Genomic DNA, 12,079 nt, shown 5'->3' with positions numbered 1-12,079 from the left:
ATGTGGAGGAGGAGGATGACAAGGCTGAGGAGGATGAAAATGAGCACAAGGAAGATGAGGAGATTGAGGAGGAGGAGGAGCACAATAAAGATGGTGATATGGATGATTATAATGATGATGATGATGATAATGACGATGACAATGACAAGGAGGGTAGAAAAGGTGGTGATATGCATGATGATGATGATGAGCAGGGTGGCAAAGGTGGTGATATGCATGGTGATGACAATGACAAGGAGAGTGGCAAAGGTGGTGATACGCATGATGATAATGATAATGATGAGAAGGGTGGCAAAGGTGGTGATATGCATGGTGATGACGATGGCAAAGAGGGTGGCAAAGGTGATGATGACGAGCATGGAACTGAATCTGAAAAGAATGAAGTTCCGTCTGAAACTCCTGAAAAGCGAATGTATAAAATCACTTTTATTAAATGTGGCAGCAATTTGTTTTTATGTGTGTAGATAGTTGTACACCAGTATGCTAAAACTCATACCTTTTCTCAAAATTTGAATCTTTTAGCACTCCTCTGTCAAAGACAAATGAAGAGAAGGATGGCAAGGATGGAACAAGGAAAGGTGTTGAGTCTGGAACTGCTTAGAAGCCTAGGTATGAAGAAAATGATCTCAGCTCACATTTCTTTTCATTTTCTGTATATGTGTACAATATGTACACCTTAGTGATTTATTCCGTGTGTGTACAAAGATGTACACTTTTGTAGAACCTAACAAAAAATGCATTTTTTCAGCACTTCTCTGCCAGAGACAACTGAAATCGCTGAAGATCAAGAAGACCAGGATGTGATGGATGCCACTCAAACTGCTTAAATTGATGCAGCTACGATAATCGCAGCTCAAGCCATATCTCAGCTGGACCCTAAAGGCATGTTGCCGGTTGAAGGAGATGTCCTTTTACTCACACAAGGAGAAGAGACATATAAGGAGACTTATACATCAATTGAGGACTTTCTAGATAACTTGTCTAAAATTGTGCTCGTAAAGCTTGCAAAAGGTTGTTACATAAGGGCACCATCTGAAGTGAAGGTAAAGATGGCAACCCTGATCCACGATTGTCCAAGCTTTTCATTGTTGAGCCAAGAAGATCCAAAAGAAGAGTCGTCGCAAAAATCATTATCCAATGAAGATGTACGAGAAAGGATCGTTGCTGAAGCAGTGTAGTTCATCCAACAAAATCCTAGTGAATTTTTTAGCAGCCAAGAGGTAGAAGAAGAGAAGACGACACCAATGAGGACAAGCAAGGAAGATGAAAGAAGCAGAGATGTTGAAGACAAAAAGCGTCTGGCAAGTTGTCCAAGACACAACAAAAGAGAGTTGCAAAGAAAAAACTAGATCCTGACTTCACTGCCGAGGGTAAAACCAGACAAGTTAGGATGAAAGTGGATCAAAAAGGCAAGGGGGTCAAAGAGGGAGAAGAATCAGGCTATCCTGCACCAATAAAGAGAGAGGAAAATGAGTATCATCCTTGTCGCCCATTGCCAAATGTTCGTCAATCACCACTATACCATGCCATGGAACCAGGACAGGACAAAAAAAGGATACAGAAATTCTTCGACTATGCAAGCCTGACGTAAGTTCACAAAACAATACCTCGCACTATACGAATGATTGAATCTTATTGAAAAAAGGTATGTGCACCACTATGTACACCATGTTTACATTTCCTTTATGATTCTGCAGCTCTGTAGCTTGGGAACTAACAAGACTCGAAGATCCAACAGTCAGGTAAGAAATTATGATTGTGGGAGAAGTACTTCGTGAACTGATGTTCAACAAATATCTGGACCAAGAGGTACTGCAGTTCTCCATCCATTGACGTTGCACAACAATTCTCATAGATAGCTTTCGCCATCCAGATGATCAAAAGTACATGAGATGTGAAATAATAAGTCTTACTGTATGTGTAAGTTTCTCAAAAAAAATAAAAAATGTCATATATAGATACTTTAATGATGTGTACATACCCTAGTTAGTAATTCGCGAATAATTCCCGAATTATTTGCGAACCGAAATTCGAATCATACGGACGAACTATTCCAACACCGAACATGGTTCGCGCATTATATGGGATTTTCGAATTTTTGGCGAATAATTCGGACTCGCGTATAATTTTTCTACTTCGGACAGGTGACTCCGCATGACTCGGCGATTCAAACCGTGACTCGGCGATCTAAGCCAATTTCCTTCTATTTTAAGAGTTATTAAGAAGAAGTTGGTGGTGGGAATTGAACCCACTACCTTTTATTTGCTAATTAATGACAGGTCACTCGGTATGACTCGGCGATTCGAACCAATTTCCTTCTATTTTAAGAGTTATTAAAAATAAGTTGGTGGTGGGAATTCAAACCACTGTCTTTTATTTGCTAATTAATGCTTTTACCATTGGGCTGTTTGCTTGTTTTTGTCTATTTTTAATGTATTATCTGTATAACATAATAAAATTGGGTTAAATCATTCTTCAAAATTCGATATAACCTTAAAAATATAATTTCTATTAATTTGATGTAAGCCGAATTTTCATTGCCGAACTCATATCTCAAAAACGAATTATACACGTACGTATGCCGTTTCGAACTACTGCCGAACAACGAACCGTTGACTGGATTTTTGACCGAATATGATCTACCCGAATCCGTATAATTCCCGTACATATACCGTTCCGAACTCCCCTCTGAACCCCGAATTGCTAACTAGGGTACATACTAGTACACCTAATTGATATACGCCAGTATGCTATATGATTGAAACATGGTCTGTTAAATGTTTACATGGATGTTTGATTGTTAGATTTATTTAGGTGTGGATATATTTATACACCTGTATCATATGTCATGGATACATCTATATCATACATATGTTTGATATGTAGTAGTGTACATGCTTGTTAGTTTTCTGGTCTGATTTAGGTGTACCTAATTCACTTTATTTTCCAACAAATTATTGATTGCAATACTATGTGAAGAACAATATCATCAGCACTGTACAAAAGCTTGTGGTTGATTTCATACGGGACATGCCTGACAATCTGGAAGTTCTTGTAATCCCCGTCAATCACTCTACATAACAATTGGTAGTAGGAGTTCACTGATCGCTTTTGAAGTTTGATTTCGAAGTGCTAGAGTGGAAATGGTACAACTCGTTGCACTCAAATGAGGACTATAAAGATGATGCACAACAACTGGAAAATGTGGTGCAATTGGAACTCAACAAGAAGAGAGCATTAAAGGGTGATGCACCTATAGAACCGTACGAAATAAACATCATGCAATGCCCTGCACAAGGAATCAATCCAGACTTCCTACTATACACTTTTTACTTTATGAAACGAAGTATGAAGAAGAAAAAGAGTATCGAAAGAGATCAGCAAAGGGCCGAAGATATTTGTCAGGAAATGAGAGAAAAATTGGTGGCCAGGATGCTAGAAAAAGTCGGAGTGTATGAAAAGGTGTGGGATATAGCAAAGGATGAACATCACAAGGAGTGGCACCTGAGTAAAGAGATGAAACCATTGAAGAGGAAGAGGAGTTTTTAAGCTTCATTATACAAGATCACTTTCTGAATTGCTTCTAAACGCTTTTTTATCTTCAGACAACTTTTCAAATTTCAGTTTTCAATACTATAAATACCTTGAATTAATATGTTTATTAGTTTCAATTTAAGACTTATGACTACTATAAAGACCTTGAATTAATCTTTTTATTAGTTTTAATATTGATGTGTTGAAAGTATACTTGTGTCAGTACTAAGGTGTATATTACAGGTTAGTAAAAAATTAAGGTGTACATGATTTTGCACATTTATTGATAGAGCAGAGATTTATAATGGTACAGTAAGGTGTACAAAATGGTACACATGTACTGACAAATTTTTATAATTATCCAGGCCTGCAGAACTGAAAACATACAACTGAAACACTAAATATGAATTGAAAAGCCATTAGCAAAATAAAACTAGTAGTAATTATACGGAACTGAAAACATAGAATATTACTAAATAAAATAGACTAGTAGCATCGATTGTACAACAAGATGTACATAATGGTACACATGTAAAAAGACAGGTAAGAATACTGAAGTGCACAGGAATGTGTACATAATGATACACATGTCCTGGCACTAATTATCCACGCCAAAGAAAATTGAAAAGACATTACCAAAACTAAAAACCAAACACATAGAATCTTTTTAACAAATCAAACATAGAAAAAAGCATCAAAGCATGGGGCAGGTAGCTCTGTTGTGGTGACCAAGGGTGAAGCACTTTGTGCACATCATAGGCCTCTTTTGCTTCTCCCAAGCATTCTTGATACTTTGTGTTCTTCGTCTACCAGGTTGAGGACCAGGAATAGGTACAATAACCCTATCACTAGGATCATAAGCCTGCGGCTTGTCATAAATGGGGATTGGCAAGATGATCTTCTGGTATGTCCTGTTGTACTATTCAGTGGTGAAGTATCGCTCAACAAATGAATAGATTTCCTCCCTCGTAGCTTGAATGGCAGCACAAGCATGTGCACAAGGAAATCCATTAACTTTCCACTTGTGACATGTACAAATTTTCTGCAATAGATCTACATAATGAGACGCGACTTCATACAATCTTTCCATGGACTGAGTAACAGTCCAAGTACGACCAATGTCGATGTTTTCCTTTAGTAAAGCCTCATATTTGGGAGTGATCCTAGTGTTGAAATTTTCTAGACCTTCTGTCCTTGTGTCAAAATTCTTCTTCATAACCTTCAAACTAACATAATAAAACATAAAATCAAAACATGATCTAGAAGGAAATCAAAACATGTGTAAGGAAATCCATGTGTACAACAATGTATACACAGTTACAGAATCATAGATAAAACATGTGTACAAGGGAAGATGTACACATCTAAGAAAATAAATGAATGAAACATTAAACATAAAACTCATTGTATCGCATCGAGAAGAGCAAAAGCAGGCAACTTTTTGAAATCAAGAGTCTAGTTGTTGAATGACTCGGAAAGAGTTCAAGAGCGAGCACTATATCTGCGTACAGGGAAAAATGCATTTGCCCATTTCTCCTTTGGAATAGTCCTGATATATTTAGCAACATGTCCACATCCGATTGCATGCATGCCCCGCAAAGCTTCTTCAAAGTTAGCTGTTGCGTAAGAGTAAGCAACTTTGTAAAACAAATCAATAACGACCTTCGAATTCGTATCATCTGATCCAATTGGGAGATTGCACTTGATGTGTTAAAAAAAATAGTTGTGATATGAATTAGGAAATACTTTTGGAATGCCCTGAAAAAGTCCTTCTCCACGATCACTAAGGAAAACAATCTGACAACCATCGACAACTTGTTTAAGATTCTCCAGAAACCAAAACCAATTATCTTTGTTTTCAGCAGAAACAAGAGCAAAGGAAAATGGGTAAAAACCATTGTTTCCATTGATACATGTTGCAACCATCAAATCACCCTTGAATCTACCAGTAAGGAAAGTAGCGTCCAAGTAAATCATCGGCCTGAGATACCTATAGCTATGCTTGCAAGCACCGAAACAAATGAATATCCTCTCAAATATTTGGGTTGCATGATCAACTTCAAACTTCACATAGCTATCGGGATTAGTTTCTTCAATTGCTTTGACATACCAAGTTAAATCGCAATACGACTTCTCATCATCACCAAATTGTTCTTCAAATACATCTTCTTGCCCTTTACGGGCATGGTGATACTTAGTATTGGACACATAAGTCTTCTTAAAAATAGACATGATATGTTTGGATTTTAAACTAGGATCACCCTGTATATTGTCAGCGATCAAATGCTTGACTAACTTGGTTGTCACCAGGGCTCTTCAACCTCAAACCAACACCACAACTAAAAAAATATGGAATAAGTAATGTGCACCACAATGTACACCTAATAAGATCTGAAAACCAACACCACATATGCAAAAAAGGAAACACAGACCAAGCAACAATATGTAATTTATATAAAAAGCCTACAACAAGTAATGTGCCACCTGAAAAAGTGGAGGTACAACAACCACACCCAATATTTCCCTTAGCAATCTGTATGGAAAAACTCCAATATAATTTCTAGATAATCAACTAGACAGTCAGACTCAATCTAGATAAAAAGTATATCAAAGAGTTTATATCTCAATCTCTCGATTTGATATATACTCAAGCAAATAGAAATCTGCGAGTCTTTATCAAATACTAGAGAGATAACTTGGATGGTACCAAAGACCAATATCCAATTGTCAATCAATTTAAATCAACAACCAAAAGGTCGGATATTCTAATTGATTGAACAACGCACAACTTGTGATATTTCAATCATATAACAAAATATAATGCGGAAAACAAATAACACAGACACCATAATTTTGTTAACGAGGAAACCGCAAAAGCAGAAAAACCCCGGGACCTAGTCCAGTTTGAACACACACTTTATTAAGACGCTACAAACACTAGCTTATTCAAAATTAACTTCGGTATGGATTGTAGCTGAACCCCAATCAATCTAACACTGATCCAAGGTACAGTTATGCTCCTACGTCTCTGATCCTAGTAGGATGCTACGTACTTGATTCCCTTAGATGATCTCACCCATAACTAAGAGTTGCTACGACCCAAAGTCGAAGACTTTAATAAACAAATCTGTATCACACAGAAAAGTCTACGGTAATAGATAAATCCGTCTCCCACGAATATACCTACGAGTTTTGTTCCGTCTTTTGATAAATCAAGGTGAATAGGAACCAATTAATAAACCGAATTTATATTCCCAAAGAACAACCTAGTATTATCAATCACCTCACAATAATCTTAATCGACGCAGCGAAAAAAGATATTGCGGAATCACAAACGATGAGACGAAGTGTTTGTGATTTCTTTTATATCTTGCCTATCAGAGATATCAATCTCAAGCCAATTATTATAATTGTACTCGTACGATAGAAACAGGAAGATCAGATCACACAACTACAAGAAAGTAGTATCGGTCTAGCTTCACAATCCCAATGAAGCCTTTAAGTCGTTAACCTAGTTTAGAAAAAGAAACCAAAGGTCAAAGGAGAATCGACTATAGCTTAGGACAACTAGTATCACACAGAAGGTGTGGGGATTAGGTTTCCCAGTTTCTAGAGTTCTCCCTTATATATTATTTCAAATCAGGGTTTGCAATCAATGTTAGCTTGGTAACAAAGCATTCAATATTCACTGTTATATGAAAACTTGATTAGATTCAAGCTAATATCTTTCAACCGTTAGATCGAAAACTAGCTTGTTACACACAAATGAGATGCACGTTTCTAGGCTTGTGTTGCCGTACCCAAACTTGTACATTCGTTGGTTCAACAATAGTCAACCAAATGGTTAGCCATATGATCACTTTCATATCAACCATATTCTTCTTCACCATAACTAGTTCAAGTGACTCAAATGAACTAGTTAGAGAGTTGTTCAATTCCAAGGAAATCTTATGTAACTACACAAGACACAATTGAAGCAAAAACGATTTGATTCACTCGAATCGGTTCATGAACTATATAGCCACGGTTTGCAATTTGCATTCCGTAGTTTATATAAGAATAAGTTCACAAACATCGTTTTTAGATATAACCTACTCAAGTTCGCGGACGGAGTTCACAAACTCCAGCAGAATTTCTCGGGTCGTGAACTTTCTCCAGTTCGCGGACTGAGTTCGTTGACTTGGCTCACGCCACTATTTCGGTTCTCTTGATCAACAAAGTTCGCAAACTTCTGTTCAAGGAATAAGGACTTATACATATATGTGTTTCCACAACAATGCTTATATCCTGCAATGGTTATATAATCTAAACCCTCATTTCAATCATTGAAACATTCTTAGAGGACGTTGTTATTCTATAGTTGTTATTCACAAACCATTTTTCGTCAAAGTAAGCAATTTTCAAAGTGATTGAAACTTGTCATGACTTTCGTCACTAGGTAAAGATGAACTTGGCTAAAACGAAAGCTTACCAAAACATATTTCGAGATATAGATATGCGAGATAAACTCGGCTCGAAATAGAAAATGTGTATAATCTAAGTCTATATAGCAAAACAACTTTTGTCTCAAGATAGGAAATAAATAGCCTTTTGAGTGATAGATAAGTTCAAGTCTCCACATACCCTTTAGTCGATGAAGATCCACCAGTTCCTTGAGTAGTCCTTCATCTTATATGATGATTTCCATGGAGTTCTTGAGCTCAACTACACTTTCTATCATAGTCCGAGACCTTAACTATAGTGGACTAGAAATCAAGACTTATAGTTTTGATCACTAACATTGACAAACATGCTTGAGATAGCAACGCATGCGAGTTCGACCGAGCAATGCTCTAACAATCTCCACCTTTGTCAATTTTAGTGACAAAACTATCAATACATATGGAATACAAAAAATAAATAAGTTAACTTTTGTAGCTCCTATTCCACATATCTAATCTCCAACATTGTTTGAAATCTTCGTCACTTCCAAGTACTCCAATGATCCCAAAGGTTGTAAGTTCAGCATCATCGTTGTTGAAAATCCGTAGTTATAACAACGAGAAAACAAGAGTTCTCAATCATTGTTATTCAGTGTCATAGTATCATTACACATCGTCAAAGTTCAATTGTATCACAACTTCAATAACAATACTATGGTGATATGTATCACTCCCCCTTAGTCAATACTCCATCTCACACGGAAACCACTCCCCCTTACATAATGATCCGAAAACCATATGTATTTGTAGTGTGAACTACATATTAATTCTCCCCCTTTTTGTCAATAAAATTGGCAAAGGTACAAGAACGGGATCCTAATGAAATTTCCGAAGAGACATTTCTTGACCAAAGAAAGCAAAATATCAACTTATTTAGATGCAATCATAAAGCCGAAGCTAAATGCATTCATAAAGGAGTTTATAAAGATACAATAACCCCTATAATATTCCATAGCCACACTCCCCACAAAGATTTGGCAATTAAGCACAAGTTCAATTAAGAACTCTCCCCTATAAAATTTCATTCCCAAAGGAACAACAAGGGCGACCTTAATTTCAAAAGAAAAGAAGGATTTCTTTGGACATAACAAATCACATATACGTATGAATTTGAATCCAAAATACTCAATAAAATTAACCACAAGAGAACCCATGATTAATTCAATTGAAAATGCTCAACATAAGTGAACTTATGGAGACTCAAAAATATACAATTAGATTAATCACAAGAGAACCCATAATTAATCTAATCGAAATACACAACCAAACTAATCACAAAGGTAATCAATTTAATTGGTCATGCTCATCATAAGAAAACTTACGGAGCAACAACTAAATAACCAAAAAAGATGATTAATTTAGTTGAATATGCTCGACATAAAGTATCTCGCGGAACAACAACTAAGCTAATCATAAAAATAATCAACTTGGCCATTTAATGCTCAACATAAGACACTTTACGGAGCCTCACAGTAATACATAAAATATGGATCAGGGAAGATCAATACTGCGAATACACAAGGATTCATTCTATTTTCCATCACTATTCACATAACGATATTCAATAGACATAATCCTTGCAAACAAAAGATTTTAACCTATCTTCCATCAATAATTGACATAATAGGCTTAACTTTTGTATTTGTCTAAAGTCTATTCTTTCTTTTATAAATACATGCATATCGACATACGAAAGACTTTACTTTTGACAAGGTATGGGACAATCATAGTTCACGGACGCAAACACACATATCCCATAACAATATTGCAATATATAAAACCATAAAGATTAATACGCAAAAAACATCTTCCAAACAAATTTAGAATTTAAACCAATAAATCTAAAACATGAAGATGAAAACGTTGGACATAGTTATGTGTAATCACAATAATGGCTACTCCAAACTCTAGTTATTATTCTAAACAAAACAAGAAAAAATAGAAGATTTACTAGGAAATAAGACCTTTGAAGAATTTTTTATCGTCCCCGAACTCCTTGTCGTCAACAGCCATTGGGACATAAGGTTCATTAACGTGGGAGTTTATATCAATAAACCTTCTTGGCCGATGATGTCGAACCAGGGCCTTCTGAATCTCATGAGTCTTATAAACCAAAGCCTTTATTTGTTGAATCTCCTTTCGCATCTCCTTCAACTCTTCAAGAACATCAGAAAACTTCTAAGAGTTTGAATGAACAGCTCCTGGCTTCCTCACATTCCTTCTCTTTCTTTTCAAGGTATGAGATAACGGAGATTTATCTTTTTCCTTCATGATTGATGGCTTAACAATCATATTAACATCTTTTCCATCAGAAGACATCATGCTTGGAGTATCCATAACGCATGAGTTTGTGAGAGGAAATCATAAATTGAACTCGACAAGTAGTCTTGAGATAAAAAGATGTTTTGAGGAAGGAAAAAGGAATGTAGGGTTTCGAAACCTTTAAACAGGTTCGTACACGTCCAACTCACAACCCTATAAAGAGTAAAATTGTCGATAATAACCCTCTTTTGTTGATAGACGGGGAAGAACAAAAACTAAGAAAAGAAGAGAGAAAAAAAAAATTCCTAAAGCGTGAGAGGTACAAAATCATTGTCTCTTTTTATCAGGCACATGATACAAGATTTCCAAAATAACACAATCAAGTTGCGTTGTGGTGAACAACAATTTGTCCACCATTTTCCTCTTGAGAGGAATCCACAAACCTCTGTCTATCAAAAAGATTCGACCATACCTTCTTTTCTAATGGTCTTGGTTTATCTTTAGAAACTAACTTCTTAGACGAAGATAAAATCCTACATACCTCAGCGGTGTTCTGAGCAAGTTTAAGCTTATTTGCTAATTGATTTGCTCTTTGTTGAAGTTTGTTGACGTGCCTCAATTGGTGTTTTTACTTGTAACACTTTGAAAGTTCATGACCCTTTAGAGAACAATACGAGCATGTCAAACTAGGATAAAAGTCAGGCTTCTGAGATGTGCACGTAGCTAGACACATGGTGGACCTGAAACATTACAAACATCATTTCCAAGAAATGGGTCAATGTTTTCTTCCAGATTAGTTGGGTTCTCTTCTGAAAGAATATCGGGATTGATGTATGTATTGCTACAGTTGTCAAAATCAATATTTTCACCAAAAAGTGCAACACTTGATTTCTCGTCTTCATTAGAATCATATTTGTCATACATTTCATCAAGAGTTGCAGCAAGACCTTTGTTCCCGGTGTATTTTCTACGATTTGGGCACTCGTTTGCAAAATGACCAAATCCCTTACACTTAAAGCACTGAGGCATATCCTCATCATCAGTTTCATCCTTTTTCCTATTTTTAGGAGGAATACGATTATGAGGTTTAACTGATGTTTTAGGCTTATCTCTGGAGAACCGTTTACTTCTCTTCAACAGAAGATCCCTAAACTGTCTTGTGATCATCGAGACCGACTTTTCAAGATCTTCATCTGATGAATCTTTCTCAGAGTGATCATCTTCAGAGATATACACTTTTTTACTCTTATCAAGTAATTTAGTGTCCTTTTGTGCTTTGAACGCAACATCCTTAGTTTTGGATGAATGTTCGTGATCAAATGTCTTAAGCTTCCCAACCAGCGTATTTCTGGAGAGATTATCAAGGTTATTTCCCTCAACGATGGCATGCTTCTTAGAATCGTATCTAGATGGCAACGATCTGAGAATTTTCATCACAATGTCCTTTTCAGGTATAGTCTTACCCAATGCAAAAGATGCATTAACAATTTCAGAAACTCTGTGATTAAACTCATCAAATGTATCTTCATCTGCCATACGAAGGTTTTCCCAATCAGAATTAAGGTTTTGAAGCCTAGCTTCCTTTTCACTGGAGTTACCTTCGAATACGGTTTCTAAGATATCCCACACATTTTTAGACCTCGTGCATTTTGACACATGGTGATGAAGATTTGGGGTAATGGCATTATGATGGCATTCAAACCGTCGAAATTTTTCTCTGAAGCATTTATCTCGGCGCAGGTGTATTCACCAATATCTTTGGGAACGTTTATATCTCCAACTGCCACGACGGGAGCATTATA

At 36.3% G+C, this 12,079-nt stretch overlaps 1 protein-coding gene across 1 annotated transcript; it reads right to left on the bottom strand.

Annotated features, from left to right (window-relative positions):
• Positions 1–4,453: 4,453 nt before the first annotated feature.
• LOC113296066 lies at positions 4,454–5,766 on the bottom strand. Its single transcript, XM_026544404.1, has 3 exons — positions 5,281–5,766; positions 5,044–5,235; positions 4,454–4,753 (listed from the first exon to the last, which is right to left on the bottom strand). The coding sequence occupies exons 1-3, from the start codon at positions 5,764–5,766 to the stop codon at positions 4,454–4,456; spliced, it is 978 nt and encodes a 325-aa protein (XP_026400189.1).
• Between the last annotated feature and the right edge of the window lie 6,313 nt (positions 5,767–12,079).

This window comes from Papaver somniferum, chromosome 7, assembly GCF_003573695.1.
Source record: "Papaver somniferum cultivar HN1 chromosome 7, ASM357369v1, whole genome shotgun sequence".
NCBI classification, from domain to species: domain Eukaryota; kingdom Viridiplantae; phylum Streptophyta; class Magnoliopsida; order Ranunculales; family Papaveraceae; genus Papaver; species Papaver somniferum.
Note: the sequence above shows the minus strand (reverse complement) of the source record. Positions and strands in the feature narration are given on the sequence as shown.

Bases quoted from the DNA above. Each gene is read 5' to 3' on its own strand.
- LOC113296066 (XM_026544404.1), bottom strand. From the start codon at position 5,766: ATGTCTATTTTTAAGAAGACTTATGTGTCCAATACTAAGTATCACCAT. The intron at 5,236-5,280 runs GTATTTCCTAAT...TAACACATCAAG, and splicing joins TTTTTCAGGGCATTCCAAAA to TGCAATCTCCCAATTGGATC. The intron at 4,754-5,043 runs GTACGCAGATAT...GTTAGTTTGAAG, and splicing joins GGGCAAATGCATTTTTCCCT to GTTATGAAGAAGAATTTTGA.